This window comes from Phoca vitulina, unplaced genomic scaffold, assembly GCF_004348235.1.
Source record: "Phoca vitulina isolate PV1807 unplaced genomic scaffold, GSC_HSeal_1.0 scaffold25, whole genome shotgun sequence".
Classification (NCBI taxonomy): Eukaryota; Metazoa; Chordata; class Mammalia; order Carnivora; family Phocidae; genus Phoca; species Phoca vitulina.
Window position 1 is genome coordinate 22,700,769 of NW_022589728.1, and position 17,155 is coordinate 22,717,923.

Genomic DNA, 17,155 nt, shown 5'->3' on the forward strand with positions numbered 1-17,155 from the left:
TTTTTTCCTGTGTTTTTCTATTATTTTCACCCACCTCTCCCTATGGTTACATTGACAGATTCCCTCCCTCTCCCCAGTAGTTTAGAAAGCCTACTCTTGCACAAGCTACAATGATTAACACTAATTTTAACACACACTTTAACTTCACCAACATCTAAGTAGTATCTGTAACCTTTCTTTCCCCTACTCCCCAAGTATACTGTTCACAGTCCATCCTCCTGGGTAGAAATGTGGCATTTTAATTTTGTTTTCCTTTTTGACTCTTGCTGTGGGAGGAAGGTAATATATATTGTGTGTACATGTTTATAGTCATCCTAGATTGCTAAAGTATATCCTCCAGTAATTCTTTCAAAGAGGGTATGCAAGAAATAAACTTTGTGCATTTTCGGTATCAAAAAATGTCTGTTTAACCTTCAAAATCAAACTCCAATTTGGCTGGGCATAGGATTCTAGGTGTAAAGCCTTTTGCCTGCAGAACTTTTATGACATTGCTGCACTGACTTCTAGCATCTAGAGTATCTAATGATAAGTCTGTGGTCAATCTGATTCTTGTTCCTCTGTAGGTTACTTCTCTTTTTCTGGAAGCCTTTAGGATTTTTTCTTTATCACTGGAACTCCCAAATTTCACCAAGATGTGTCTAGGAGTGAGTCTCTTCTCATCTAACTAGGTATTCGATAAGCACTGACAACCTCAAGACTTGAATCCTTTAGCTCTGGAAAGTTTTCTTCAATGATTTCCTTAATTATTTCCTCTGCTCCATTCTCTTTATTATCTTTCTCTGGAATTCCTATCAAACGGATGTTGGAACTTCTGGATCTATCCTCTATGTCTCTTGACCTTTCTTTATTTATTATCTGTTTGGCCAATAGCCAATGAAGAAAAAATAAATAATGACCATTTGTTTTCCACAATTATTCTGAATGCCTGATGAACTCTCTCACCACTATTCACAGCTCTTCAACTGCTTGAGAACTTAGGCCTTTGAGCCTGTACTCCTTATCAGATAATAAGCAGAACGTTCCGCCAAGGGAAAATACAAACTTTTAACCACAGTAACAGTAATCAGAGCAGACCATCTTTAAGTCTTAAGAAAATCAAATCAGTAGGTCACATTCTCTCATCCTAAGTTTCTTTACCCCTGCTTTGAAGACAGGGCATTGAATTTCAGCTGTCTTTTATTCTGAGATTTGCAGTCAACACTGGATTTCCTATAATAGGAAGTTTTTGATCAGTAAAAGAGATATTGTGAAATTTAAATCTTAAGACTTCTCTTCACTTGAGACACACAACCTACAAAAAGGAAAATTCACTGTAAATCATCTGCGAAATTATCTGAGACAAATGGTGACTATGACATAGCATTTATGCTTTTAATAATGACTTTTACAAGAAAGCAAGTCACACTAAGCCCCTGCACTGGAACAAGAGATGTTTGTATCAGTGTTGGAGTTTGTTCTCCCTCTTTCCAGAAAACCTCTAATCTGATATTCTAGTCAGTTCAAAAACTGTTCATCTTTTTCACATTAGTATAAGACATGATATTCCAGAAAGAATAAATTCATTTTATGTTTATTTGTAGCCAAATTAAAAATGGATTAGCCTTTGTTTATTATTCATGTGGACTGTTCACATGATCTATATGGGTTGCTGAGATGTCGTTGAGTCTACAACCAAGTTATTTAATGGAGAACAAGCAGTGAAATTTGCTACTGGAACTGCTCCATCTCTAATATTTTTAGTTGTTTTCCCTGATCCTAATATTGTTGCTCAATTTTGTGTGTGTGTATATATACATAGTCCCTTGTCACCTGAATACAAAAATTGGACGTGGGCATCAAGGGCATCCAAGATACATGCTGTAGGTGCCTGTTATGAGTAGGTACAGTGCAGGTACAGAAAAGTGTGACCAATAGTTCCTGGCCTCACAGACTTAGAGTTTACTGGAGAAGACAGAACATATGAATAAGGAAACAATTTAAATGCTAGCATTTACTTAATAGACACTAGTGTAGCTTTTAATCTCAGTTCTCTTTCAGTGACTGGAAAGCAAACTTAAAATGAGAAATATAAATTTTCTTATTCTGTTCAGATATACCTCCCTGCAGCGAGCACTTCACATAAATATCTCATTGAATCATCATAATACTGCCTGTGATACTGTAGATACTGTTATCCTCATTTTGTAGAGTAAGAAAGTGAAGCTCAGAGAATTTAAGTTATTTACCCAATCATTGTGGCTCTTCTTTATTTTTGTAAAAATAGGTATTTTTGTCATCTGTGATGACAGTGTGTATGTATTTACTTAACATATTTCTGTCACTATGTGGTTGGAAAAAACTCTCAATTCAAGTATATTTATGCGCCATATATGAAACATTTCTTATATAGTCCATCTACTTTTTTTCATAAATATGACTTATTTTAATTTGAGAGGATACTTGACTTCCAGATGGAGAAATAAATTTAACTTATAGGAGTGGAGAAATCAGAGACATGCAGACATTGGTGTGTATCTTAAGAGAGTTCTATAAGGACCTCTTAAATCTAAGAGGCTATGAAACATGGTGTTTTACATTAAAAGTGGTGTTTTGGATGTATTGCTTGAAGCTCCATGATTTTCTGCAAAAACACTATAGGGTAAGATCAAATAAGAAGATCCTTGCTGCTGAAGATCAAAATAATAGATCAGCAAGAGGGAATACTAGAGCAGTTATGTCTTAAAGATTTAGTACCCAGGAGGAAAGAGCTGTGGAGCAAAAGAATACAAACATGAACACACACACACACACACACACACACACACATTCTGAAATATACTATGTACACACAAACATATATATGTATAACATGTAAACATAGATGCATTTTAGGCAAGTCATTCAAATAACCCCATTTATGCATTTTTCTGGCCATATGCATTAGCCCTATTAGATCTTTATCCGCTGTTTTGTGGAAAACAAAGAATTGATTCATTATTTAACATTTATTAAACTCTCACAATCTATAAGCACTGTTCTCAACAATAAGGATACAACAGACAAGACAGTCTTTGTCTTTAAGAGCTCCCAGCGTCCTGTGGGAAGAGTGTTATTGCAGTGGTATGATGAAACAGAAGTGACATTCACAGAGGTTTCATGATCCTAGAGGAGGAATGTCATGGAGGGCTTTCTGGAGGATGTGATTGATGTCTGAGATGAGTCTTGAAGAGCAAGCAGCAGTTAGTCAAAAGGAAATGGGAAAGGCAGAGGCCCTTCCAGGACACAGCATGAAGAAAGCTCCAGAAACTTGAGACAGAAGGATGTGTGTAGTCTGGGGTTGCTGGAATATAGTGATGATGGAGGGATGAGAGGTGAGAGTGGAGGGGTAGGCCAGACCTAATAAGGCTAACTGGACTTTATACTGCCAGTAATTATGGATCTTTGTAGGATTTAAAGCATGGAAAGGGCCAATCTTGTTTCTTAGCCGATCATTTTAGTAGCTGTGTGGAGAATGGTTTTTAGGTTGACAACACCAGAGTTTGGGATCCAGTTTAAGAGGCTGTTGTAGAAATGTAGGCAAGAGATGCTGAGGGTTTGAACCAAAATCATGGTTCAAGGGTAACAGGGACTGGGTTATGGTGGTGGAGCACTTAAGCAATGTTTAGAAGGTACAGTTGGTTAAGACCTGGTTCTTAATTGGATGTAGACAGATGGATCAGGATTTCTCAGTTTTAGCTTGCGTGGCTGGCTGTGGGGATGTGGAGGGCCAGAAATCTGAAATGGAGAAACAACAGGAACTGGCTGGGCAGGTTGGAGGTGTGGTCAGGTTAGTGTAAGGTGTCTGTGGTTCATCTAGGATGAGTTGATCAACATATTAGATATGCTGGTCTAGAGCTTGAGAAAGTGGTCCCTGGTGATAAATCTGGGAGTTACCACCTTCTAGATGTATAACATTGAATACACAACCTCTTCTGTGTGTAGTACATTGTATTGTCTTTTTCTCTTTTCTCATATCTTGAGGCAAAGATTCCTATCTCCATTAATACACGGTAATTAATATTAGGCCCCCTGGTTGTTCAGTGAACAACAAAAGCGATCCCAAAGAGTAGGGAATGCTTTAGGAAAGTAGAAGTAACCCGTGATCGTTGTTGCTTTTTTTCCAGTTGTGTGGTGGAAATGCCTGCCTCAGAGGGAGATCGATTCAGCTGACCCTCCCACAGCTCATTCTTTCGAGGAGCCTGGTTCTGCGGCTTTGTCCAGTTCAAAATGGCAGAAAAGGTCCCCCCTGGCTTAAACAGGAAGACTTCAAGGTCGACACTCTCCCTTCCACCAGAACCTGTGGACATCATTAGGAGCAAGACGTGCTCGCGGAGGGTTAAAATCAACGTGGGGGGCCTCAACCACGAAGTCCTGTGGAGAACGTTGGACCGGCTGCCCCGGACGCGCTTGGGGAAGCTCCGGGACTGCAACACACACGAGAGCCTCCTGGAGGTGTGTGACGACTACAACCTCAGCGACAACGAGTATTTCTTTGACCGGCACCCGGGGGCCTTCACTTCCATTTTAAATTTCTACCGGACGGGGAAACTCCATATGATGGAAGAAATGTGCGCTCTCTCTTTTGGGCAAGAGCTTGATTACTGGGGGATTGACGAGATCTACCTGGAGTCCTGCTGCCAAGCCAGGTATCATCAGAAGAAGGAGCAGATGAACGAAGAACTGAGGCGGGAGGCCGAGACGATGCGTGAGCGGGAGGGAGAAGAGTTCGATAACACCTGCTGCCCGGAGAAACGGAAGAAGCTCTGGGACTTGCTGGAGAAACCTAACTCGTCGGTGGCTGCAAAGGTATGAAAAGCGGAGTGTTGCTTTCCTGTGTGTGTGTGTGTGGTCAGAAAAGGTGTTGCCTGCCTTCCAGACAGCGTCATTGTCCTCTTTTGAGATGGTTTGGTAAGACAGAGCAAAATGTGGCTGCTCGGTGAGAAACACTTTACAGAAGCTGATGTAGTCACATAGAGTTACTCTTCCTTTATCATTATTGGGTCAGAACAGGCCTGGGCAGCAGAGTCTGGAAGGGTTCTGGTGGCCATGGCGCTACGTGGGGTCGGTGGCTGGAGTTTGCGGGGAGCACTAGCCGGGCTCCATCCCACATGGAGTCCTGCGGAAGGTGGGGCCTGTGCTCCTTCCTGGATACAGGCGAGGTGCTGTCGTTGAGGGTGCAGGCCGTGCCTCCTGGCCTGGTTCTCTCGAGGAGCAGGGAAAGAGAGAGTGTGGCCCCGTGTAGCTCAGAGAGCCGTGGGACCCCACGCCTGAGAAAAGGGCCATCTCCTTAAGCTGTGTCAGGAGCAGTCCACGTCCACAATGCATCCATTTACCTCCCTTGTGAGGTCTACTCTGGCAATGATGTGTCTGACTCTTGGTGTATCATTTTTTTCCCACAACTGACGAATTACCCTACCTCAGAGTTCATCGTGGTTGCTTAGGATGAAGGCAAACTCATGTTTCCATTGTGCCCACATGCATCTCAATCTCAGAGAGTAAGTTTGTTTTGCCACGAATTACAGCATTTAATTCAACAGCATGATTCTGTTTATCGAATTTTACTTAGAGCTTTGAGGGTTAGCGCAAACTGATTTTCATCCCATGTATTTAGTTCTGTATTGCAATATGAATTATGAATACAGTGTCAAGAGTCATCTTGAGCTGCCGAGGCACAGTAATGGTATTTTGTGCATGTTAGATGAAAATGGAATATGGAATAGAGAAAAGAAAAATAGCAGAAAAACGTGTCATCATATGAATTCTTTAAATTGCTTCGAAGTTTTTCAATGGTTCTTTCTTAAAAACAGTAAAGATTATGGAAACGTAATAGACCATATGTGCCTTTTGACTGGAAATTAAGGTCATATATGATAATTTACAACATGTAAATTATGTAAACAATCAGCTGAAGGCAGACGGTCGTAAAACTGCTTCTGCCCTGTTTGATATGCCTAGTTTTGCATCCTGGTGATTTCTAAAGGCATTTTACTTTCCGGCCAGAACATGGAAGTCAGTGAAATAAAGTATATCTCTGTTGTACATAATGAGGAAATGCACATCTTGTAGCAGATGGAAAGATTTCAACTAGGTCTTTTTGTAGTTATGAATAATTTGTTTACTTTTCTGTTATCCAGAAGAAAGAAAGAAATGTGCTAGACTTGTGGGTTTGGGTTGAGAAAGGTTACTGCTCATTGTAGTGTCAAGTGTTAGGTTACATATTTGAGTCACTGCTAAAAGTATGTAGTGGATTTTAAAGATGAAGGAGATAAACTGGATTTAAAGGAGTATTTTGGGTGCTAAATGAACTCTTTCAGACCTTTAGGCAATTGAGGTCTAAGCCATTGTTCCATCAAATGTTCCAGAGAGTGTCAGCATATATGCAAAACTCAGCAGCTAAATCAAAGAAAATGTGAAGGTTAATATGGCTTATTTGCTTATAACAGTGTTATTAATGCATATCTAAAATTAAGTACTGTTACAGAAAAAATCTTAAGGTCTATACATTTGTTTTTCTTAAGCATTTCCGTTGAGGATAGAATACGGTCAATACCCTGATTTCCCAGATGAGGGAGTTCACTGAATCTCTAAATTTTAGAAGCAGCAACTGTCTCTTCATCTCTAAGAAGGTAACATTGGTAATGGCCTATTACGGTACCCTATCATATACACCTGCATATCAGATAGATTATTGAAACTCACTTCAAATTATGTATGTACAGATAAGATATCTGCCTACAAACTATACCCAGCAGCTAAGGACAGTGGTTTTGGAAATTTTAATGTAGTTATAAATAATAAATTTGTTTCCAAATTATTAATCAAGCCAAGCCAATCTTTGCCAACCTAAGTAGATTCTTTACTAAATTTTCATAAGGGATTTGTATTTGTTTATTTAAATATCTACATTTTCCTCTCTGTTTGAACGGTAAAATATTATAGAAATTATTTACATTTGATTATATGGTAGTTTAGTGAAAGTATTGTTCATTTGTCTGAGGTTTGGAACCTTTTAAAAACAGCTCTGTATGATGTCTTATATAAATCACTACCTTTTCCTATACTCTTCTCGAATCATATAACTTGTTGTTTCTCTGGAGTAATTCTTGGTGAGGTGAGTGCCGTGTGTGAATAGTATTTTTACAACTTAGGAACAATTTGTTTTGTTAAAACTGCAGTAGGATGATACTCTAACCCTCACTATTTGTGTTATGGGTACATCAGGATCCTGCTTATGCTGTGAAGCTCTTGTGTTGGAATGCTTGGAATCTATGTGTTTTTCCTAACTTGCTTAGGAGGTGAGATATCTTTGGAGGAGAATATCTGTTTACCTTGCCTCTGCAATGATTGCTTATTCAGTTGGGTAGTTCAGTTGAACATATATAGAATGCTCTATGTGGGCGACACACATCAAAGTGGACATGTAGAAAAACACTCCCTTCTCTCCAGAATTTAAAATATATTCTCTAAGCTTACACAGGAATTTCATATCCTTGAAACTATTTGTTTTCTTCCCTTTTGGTTTTTCTGTCTTTTATAATTTATTGAATATTTCTGTAATAAAGTTTAAAGTTATGAGTTTACAATCCCTAGCATAGAAAGAAAAATTTGACCTTTTCTATCAAATATTCCACAATGAGTTAAAATATCCATTCAGTGACATGGAATAAATACTCAGTAATCAATTCAGTAATAATCGTTGAGCCCAGGCTATGTGCATCCACTATGATACACAAAAATTTGCAAGTCCCCTTGACCTGTTATATTTTGTCCTTGGGTATGACCCTAAAAATAACAATTTGGCTCTTACAGAACGTGCTTCTTGGTGTCACTTCTAGTATATAAATTGTAGTATATAAATAACTGGAAAAAAATGCCAAAACAGAGTTTAAACGGGTGGTATATCTTAAATGTCTATATTTCACAAATTAGCATTTTTACACATCCACAGAATAACATGAAATATAATTGTACTTTTCACAAAATAATAACAGGGCTAATAGAAATTGTTCTTTCATAGTTTTCCATGGTGCGGTACGATCTGGTAACGTGACCCGAGTTTATATCTGTATGATGGACTTTGGGTTCTTTTAGTCGTGTTAGTTGGTGACTGTCTGCATACCCTCAGGTAGAGATAATGTACAAAGTTCCAATTTGAGGCTATTTGTGAATATGGGGCCCACCTAATGGGCCTGGAGGAGGGCTGGCCCAAAGCTCTGGGTTACCATGAGATGGAATTGCTGGTTCTGGCATGCCTTTCATAGGAATGTGCAAGGGAAGAAGATGGGCTTAACTGGCTGCCAGTTTCCTGGGGAGTGAATTGGAATTAGACTTGATCCTGTGCCTCTTCCAGCCCTGGGCAATTTAGCCAGCCTCTGGCTTGGAAATATTTCTTCTCCCTTTTCTTTGGCCTTTTCCCAAAGGGACTGGTGTTTGCCTTTAAATTTTGCATTACACACATTCAGTCTAAGAGGTGTTTGAAAGCCTTAAAGGAAAGCATGTGGCATGTGGTATTTTCTGCCTTTGTGATGAAACAACAACCAACAAGGAGCAGGGCCCACCTGAGAGCTGAAAAGAAAGAGACTCAGTACTGCACAGTGCCTTCACTTTAGATATCTGAAGAAGGTCAAGAGCAAAGGACATCAATTGTGTCTTCAGGCAAACCCAGTTAGGAAACGGCTCAGCCTTCTGAGGCAAGCCTCAGCCTGGGCACAGACATGGATATGGTGTTCGGGACAGTGCCGGCCAATGGGCCCATCTCAAGTGTCAGGTCAGGAAGCTAGACTTTAGCCCTTATTTGATAAGAACAGTATAGGGCTGCAGAAAGACATTTCTGTTCATCAGAACCCATACAGTGAGAACCACCCAGCAACCCTGTTGGGCAGGATCCAGGGTCAGGGAATGGGAGGGGGGGTGGGTGAGGGGGGGTGCTGTTTCTTATCGGCTTCCCTTCCCACTTTTCCTATGTATCCACAGCTACCACTTATTTACCTAAGTATTCCTCCCTCATCCTCTTATGTTTTTCCCATTCTCTCCTCCTCCTCTCTTTCCACCTCCCTCTCTTCCTCCCTCCTTCTACCTCCTTCCCTCAGAAAAGGGAAGATGATTGACTAGAGAATTATTTCTCAACCTTTTTTCATTAATGGCCCCCTAAGGAGAAAAATTAAGTTAAATTTAAATTCTCCCTAAAGAGAGAAACTAAATACTAAGGAATAAGATTTTTGTCAGGTAGGGTGGAGCTTGGAGAGCTACAGACTATTGTAATATCTAAGATTTTTTTCACCCTTCCCCACAAAAACCAATTTCTCCCACTGGCAGTGACATTGATCCCATGGAGAATGCATACGATCGTGGAAAGGAGGCCTGCCTCCAGCTCGTTGCCTGCACACACCCACATGACCGTCCCCATTGCCACAGCACAACACCTAAAGCAAGCATGGGAAGGCTCAGGAGACCTTAGACATTGTTGGATCAAGAGAGAGGCCTATGGGAGCAGATGCACAGAGTCTTCCCCTGAGACTCCAGCTCTCTGGAGAGAGCCAGAGGTCAAAGTTCAGAGTTTCTCAGAGGATGACGCCTGTTTAGTTGCCCTATTGGTGGTAACTCCTTGAGAACCACACTCTGCCTTCCGACTGAATTAGAGTGTGGGCATCTCAAGTCACAGAAGTAGTGAAAAGAAAATAAATCCAAATAAAATAAAAACTCCTGTGTACTCATAAAGGGGAAAAGGGTGCATAATATTTTCATTCTATTTCTAGTTTATGGATCAGTTATTCTAATGCTTTGGATGAAAAAAAAAAGAAATATATTGGAACAGAGCCACCAGTTATTTCCTTTTAGTCCAAGAACAGAACTTTCGCATATTGTGTGTGTGTGGTGTGTGTGTGTATGTACATAATGGGTTTCCCCCATTATCTGAAAATAGAGCATTCCTAGGAAATCCTTTGTAAGCTGAAATGGCATAAAGCAAAGAAGCAGTTATTTCATAGAAGTGAAAATCCTATTTTTCTTTCAGGCAGTGAAAACAGGTCCTAGTGTAGGTCTTTCATAAAAGCCAAGTAGCATAAGGAGAACTTACATATGGAGGGGACAGCGACATCTATGTATGTATACATACGCACGCACACACACAGTCGGGTGAACAACTCCGCCTGTACGTAGCTGAGTTTAGCTTTCTGATGACTCTCTTAGTGATAAACGACAACATCATCCATTAGAACCATAAATGGGCCCCCCGAACAAACTGATGCAGTGTGAGCTCACATGGAAATCTCCCTACCTGTGCAGTTGCCCAGTTCTTACCCAGGATTGCCGGTGGCCTAATTAGTGTGCCAGTCATGTCATTTCTGTGTTGTTTCCTGTTTTCTCGTCTTGCCCTTTCCTTTCTACAACCCAGCTGTACAGAGGAGGTTGTTTGTTCTCTTCCAATAACCTGGCATAAGAGTTCAGAGGTCCTCACAGGGGATAGCTTAAAAGAACTTGGCCAGTCTATAGAGGTTTAGACTGGAGATATGTGGTTTTTTTTTTTTTTTTCTTTCTAAAATATATAATTCATGCAGACTAACTGGTTGAAAGCCTGGACTAAATTAGACATAAAAAAAATAAAAGAGATAAGATAGAAAATGTTGGGTTTTGATTAAAATGTCTCAAATATTCCATTCCTTAGCTGTAGTGGTCCTATTTTGAGATCCATGCTCCTCTGTTTTCCCCAAAAGGCTGCCCTGAAACTGCACCCCTTTTTGTCTACTTGACTTCATTTGATCAGGGAGAGAATGGTGAGAACAGAAAAGGAAATTGATAAAAAGCTCACATCGCACATTCTCTTACCTCGGGTGCCATGGGTCCTGCTTTTACTGAGAATGCCCTGGTTAATGCCTTTTGTCTGAGGCTAATTAATAAAAGCATCTCCTTTCACTCTTAAAAAGTGTCCCAGTTTGGACAATAAATGATTATCTTACATGTGAATATCTTTGAAAAAAAGAAATTATCCAAGAATCGTACACTTTTCCTCTTTGCTTCTTTATTCCATTTGAGGAGGGCCTGTCTTAATTTTCAAGAACTTTTTCCATCTCTTTTGAAAAAAACCATTGGTTTTCATTAATATTAGAGTAAGATTTTCAGAATCTTTTCAAGCTTGGCTCTTAAATCTCAATGAGTAATTATCATTTTCAAGGTAAAAAAACCAAACCAAACCAAACCAAGGCGTTCTTTCTACATTATCTAATGTTATCACAAAACAGACTACATTGGCAGTATTTAAATATTCTGGTTTTGAAAATTCATGTACACTGCTTTGGTTATTAACAGATTTGTTTTCTTTATTTCAAGTGAGAGACTTTACAAACTGAATGCTGCACTATTTTAGGTAAGCATAAGTATTATGAAGGAATGGTCACAATATTTAACACTTTCCACTTTGGAAGACTCTAGAAGGGTTTGACTAATACTTTAGATTAAGTGTTCTTATCTGAGCTCTATCATTGTGAACTGACCATTCTAATGAAGAAAGATACTTTCGAAATGATCAACAAAGTTGATTCTGAAAGAATTACTGGAATAAAAATTGATCAAAGCATGATTACATAGAAGAAAAAACCCTCCAGCTGCTGATGTATAATTCATGAAGTAACCATAGACTATAATAGATTTTTTGGTTTTGGCATTGATTTAGCATTGGTGGTTTTCTTCTATTTGAGAACAACCCTGGAGTTCCATGACATTCAATAATCTATAATGTGATGAGGCATAAATCAGAATGCTGTATAATATCAGGTTGGTTAGTTGGAGCTGGTTGACTTTGTTAGAGAGTGAGCTTAGCTGGCCACTGAGCACTAGCCTAACCCCATTTGGTTTTTTTCTCTTCATTGTTACATATGCCAACTCTTATTAAATGTTCCTGTATTTTATAGGGGAGATTATATGGTATAGTAGAGCTTTGCAAAACTCTTAGGACACATTCCTCATTAAAAGTATCCTATTTAGGTATTCCAAGAGTGACAGAGATTTTTAAGGTAGCAGTCAGCCTGGAAATTATTCTTGCCCTCCAATAGCCTGGTCTTTAAAACCTTTCCTACCTCGGCAGTGGATCAGAGAAGGATAAAGGATTCTCCAGGCCAAGACAGCGGGCACATTCCACAAGCTACACTTCCTGTATCTATCAGCAACATTCAGCCCTTCACCCAGCTGACTCTGTCCCCACATATCCTGGAATAGAGTAGATGATGACTTTATAATTTACAATCAGAGCTTTGAAAGACTTGAGGAGATGGAGACTTCTCTGTAATTGCAATGTCAGCCTTGATATACAGATGTAACCAATCTAGAATAAAGAGCCTAGACATAGACCAATCAGCTGGGAACAAAGAAGTATAGTGACCGGCACAGAGACAGGGGAAATAGTGGAAGAGGAGGACATTTGCTCTCATCCCTCCAAAACCTTTACAGGAGACACTAAAAGCTAACATCAGAACCATATCAGATTTTGCACCTATGTATTATTTACTTTTGGCTGTGTCTACATCTATGTTTACATGAACTCTTTTGCTAATGCATGAAGCAAATGTATTTTTCCCCTTAAATCGTAACATTTTTATAAAGCTTTAAGTGAAGGAACTCTGGATATTACTAAGAACAGAAACCTGAAGTGTATAGATCCAACTAATGTTTGTAGTGAAGTTTGTGTGTCTCGGATGGGTGAACCGGCTAGTATCAGCCCTCACTGAGTGGTACCTGAACTAGGTCTGTTCCTGTGTGTTTGTGTGTGTGTGTGTGTGTGTGTGTATGTGTGTGTGTGTGTGTGTGTGTGTGTGTGTGACAGAGAGAGAGAGAGAGAGATATGCATGTTATTTATACACACTGCCACCTCTCCATTAGAGCGTATTATATTATAAAAATCCACCTGCACAAAAATACAATAAAATTCCACCTGTATTTGGTAATTTAGGGTAAATGCAACTTTGTCATCCAAGTAAGACAGCTATTCAGAATACAGCTTTTATGATAACCTGATCGGGCATGAAGTCCATGGAAAGTGCTCTAATGGTCTAAAAATAGCAGGAAGAAGTATTTTCATTAGTCTCCTAGGATTTTGTTTCACGGTGCTAGAGGTCATTGCCACGCTGGATTTCACGCTTGTACTTATGTCTCGTTGAGTCACTCCTGACACAACCACAGTTGTTGAATGCCACTTTAAATAGCTTCTCTAGCCTATGCCACAACACTGCCAAGGACAGCCAAGTATCCCCTACACAGCTCTGAAGGAGGCTGCCCGGTTGTGGCATTCTTCACTGAAATGAACCTCAGGATATTTGCACGTGTGTGAAAGAACTCCCAGGCTTCCAGTCATTGTTTTATCACTAATTAACAAAACCTAGAGTACAATTTTGGATATTGAAATGCAGTTGTCTTAGCTGGTATCATCTAAATTAAATCCTCAACTATATTTATTCCTTGAATTAGACTTTTTTCTCCTAAACATTCAAATTTTAGTTTACATCTTAGTGTTACACCTATCTTTGGCAACATTTTAGAACTGTCTAACTTTTACAATGGTGTCCAAGTGTACGGTTTCAACCAGAATTTGGTTGGATGGAAAAATAATTCAGTGCCACCATCTATGAAGTATAGCAACATATTTGTGCTATGAAAAATAAGTGTATTTCATTAATACAATGGAAATTTTCACTTTGGGAAACTAGCAGGAAGCCTTGCATAATATCCTTAAGGTGAGCAACCTTTTCATTTCGGTGCAGCTTTTAGTTCAGAGGCAGGAAAACATTGGTAGGCAATCCTGTTTTTTCAAAGGTGATAATTTGCTCTACTACAGATGCAATGACCTACAAATGCAATGAAAGAAAATATGAAAGAGTAGGCTAGAATCTAGCATAATATGAACTTGCTATTACATATTTGCTATGTAAAAAAAATCTAGCACATTTTATTATATTTATTAAGTGAATTCTGCAGGTGTGAAAATTATTGTATTATGTAAGTAAAGTAATTGCATTATGAGCAATACTAAAATTCAAAGCAAAAATCTCTTTTAAGCACTGGTCTTTATTTTTCAAACTCTAGCTCATGAGCCATTATAAATATTTTAAATTACACAGAGTGTTTATAAAATGCTAATCATACTCTTCTTTTTCCCCAAAGTTTTGTGTATAGATTATACATGATGTAGCTGAAAGGGTAGCAAATTGTTTTGATAGGCATATTTTAACAACCCACGAGGTACATGTATGTGCTTTAGGGAAGAAATGTTATATACTAAAGGAAAAAATTGTTTTGGGTTCTGTGCTTCCCTGTCCTTGTTAAGTTATCCAGCATATGCCAAAGCACTGAACTTTTTCTGCACTTTGATGCACACATCTAGTCTGAAGGTTAGATGACAGGTCTCTGCTGTTTATCAGGAATGCAAAACCTGTCCTACTTCCCACTTCACGCACAGCTCTGCTCGTTCCCTCAGGAACCCTCCTCATCAGGGAATGTTTTAGTTATACTTCCTAGAACAACTTTTTATTACTATTTTTTTATTAAGGTGTAATTGACATAGAACATTACATTAGTTCCAGATATACAACACAATGATTTGGTATTTGTATATATTGCAAGACGATTCCCACAATAAGTCTAGTTAATATCCATTACCATACATAGTTACAAAAAATTCTTTTTCTTGTGATGAGAAGTTCTAAGATCTATTCTCTTAGCAACTTTCAAATATATAATAGAGTATTATTAACTATAGTCACCATGCTGTACCTGAACAACTATTGATTTTCCATTTAATCTCTTAGGCTCCAATTGGATTTCACCTTTTTTAAAGCCCGGTTTTAAATATTTCATGAGGTGATACCTACTTAAATTTCAATGAAATTGAATGTAGTGAAGTTTCCAAATTAGAGAAGGTGGATAAATCTGAAAAAATCCAGACTTTATTTTGTCTTTAACTTATACATGGCCATTTGTTTTTTCTTATCCCAAAGCATCAGAGTCTAAGAGTAGGTAGACTTTTTCTTCTAGACTCTTTAAAATCAGTATCTAAATAGCACTTTTCCTCTCCGTTTGGGAGAATCTGATTCTTTACCCATCCTGTACCTTCGCTTAATTCATGAGCTCTGGCTGTTAAAATTAAGCTGGTTTTTCTTTCCACTCCCTCATAATAGTTGTCAGTATCCCCAGAGCCTTCTGTTTTGAGCAGAAATTTAATTCTGGGGGAAGAGACTGGTTAATTGATACCTGATACAGTAACAGATGCTTTTTACAAGGCTAGATTAGCTTCTGTTTTCAAAGTCCTCTGTGAGGTAGAGCTGTAACTTCCTGATAGCTTCAGAGTGTTCTTGCAACACTTATCCTGTCTTCTTATTTTGAGACCAGTTCTCTTCTAACAATACTGCTTCCTTCACAACCTGGAAAAAAACGAACCTTGTTCCCTGCAGCCCAGAGTCATGAAGTGAAGGCCACATTTTTCTTGTTTCTTCAATAATTAGTGTGACCTTCTTCAAAGAGCACAAAGGGAACAATTTATATTGAGCATTGGCCGTGTGCCGTACACTGAACGTAGGGGTTTTTCATATTGACCCTTTACAACAGAGGTCAGCAAACATTTTCTGTAAAGGGTCAGATAGTGAATATTTTCAGTCTCTGTCACAGCTACTCAACTCTGCTGGTGTAGTGTGAAAGCAGCCATAGACAACAGGTAAACAAACATCGCTGGGTTCCAATAAAGCTTGGCATCAGGCTAGATTTGGCCCTTGAGCCATAGTTTGCCTATTGCCGCTTTATATCAATCCTATGCAAAACGTCATTTATCCCATTATAGAGATTAGAGAGGCTAAAACCCAGGAAGACCAAATTTGTGTCTCTTGTCCTTTGCTAAGTGGCATATTGGAATTTGTATCCCATCTACCAATGCTTCCCCATAATTATTCTTCCTATCTAGTTGCATTTATCATTCCTTTGTCATCACTGTTCGTTATTCCCATCACTCTCCAATATTCATTGAAGACTTTGGTTTATGAATGACAGTCATCTTACTACTGTACCCCTTGTTATCCTGCAGGACAGCGAGCTATCATAAATTTCAGCCTACGTGTCCCTCATCTTGAACTCAGCATGTGGATGAAACTGCTCTCCCTTTGGAATCTGGAACCCTGATCACAACACTGAGCCATTTCCCACCAAATCTATACTTTGTCCCTATTGCAACTGCTTTTGCCTTGACTTATCCCATTCTTTTTCTCCTCACTGGGGAGCACTGGATCCATTGCCATAGGCGAGGCCTTGACCACCTCATACTTGGGTTGGGGTGATGTTGCGAACTGGACTTGCTCACTTCATTTCCCTGCCAACTCTAATCTATTCTCCATGTAGCCAGCAGAATTGCCTTTCAAAACACGATTGGGTTACTTCTGAACTAGAAACCCCAGTGATTTCCCATTGCCTGCCATCTAGTTCAAACTCCTGAGCATTGCATTGAAGACTCTTCCCGACCTACCTATCCAACCACGTGCCTTGCCACTCCTCGTACATAATGCTCCAGTCATTCCAGGATATTAACCATTTGTGAAGGTGGGGATCTGCTCTAGACAGGTTGCTCACCGCACTCAACAAGCGGTGCTCTTACCTGGCTACCTTCATCCCGAGGGGACATCCTTTCTCTAATTTGCAAGGGGGCGACTGTAAACTGGCGGTGGCCATACCTGCACACAGCTAACACATTCATGGCTCAGCAGCCACCACGCTTTCCTGACCTAGTGTGCCCTTGGCCCCTTTACTGTCCTCTTATGTCTCAGCTCATATGTCCCTCTTCCTTGATGTCACCTGACTCTGCCGCCTCTGCTTTTCCCAAGCTCTTCGCTCATGTTTGTAATCTAGAGTTTCTGTCTGTGCTGGTCTCATTTCCCCAGCTAGGTTGTCGTCCTTGAGGAATCAGACCAAGTCTCTTCATTTTCAATTACGGACACCTAGCACAGTTCCTGGCACATACCAAACACTCAGTAGTAACTGCCACCAAATGGCACCGAAGGGTAGAAATAACAATAGGACTAAGTGTTTCACGATATTTTAATTTCTCTGTAAAAACTGAACAACACAGATAGAGGTTGAATATCACATCCCAGTGATGATACCAGAATAATGC

General features: G+C 39.5%; 1 protein-coding gene across 2 annotated transcripts in view; it reads left to right on the plus strand.

Annotated features, from left to right (window-relative positions):
* KCNB2 (potassium voltage-gated channel subfamily B member 2) overlaps positions 1–17,155 on the plus strand; it is a 399,688-nt gene that overhangs the window by 24,545 nt on the left and 357,988 nt on the right. For both annotated transcript variants that reach the window (XM_032421637.1, XM_032421638.1), the window contains one exon: positions 4,143–4,824. In XM_032421637.1, the coding sequence (XP_032277528.1) occupies positions 4,246–4,824 (579 nt within the window). In that variant the 5' untranslated portion in view covers positions 4,143–4,245. The remainder of the gene's footprint in view (positions 1–4,142; positions 4,825–17,155) is intronic.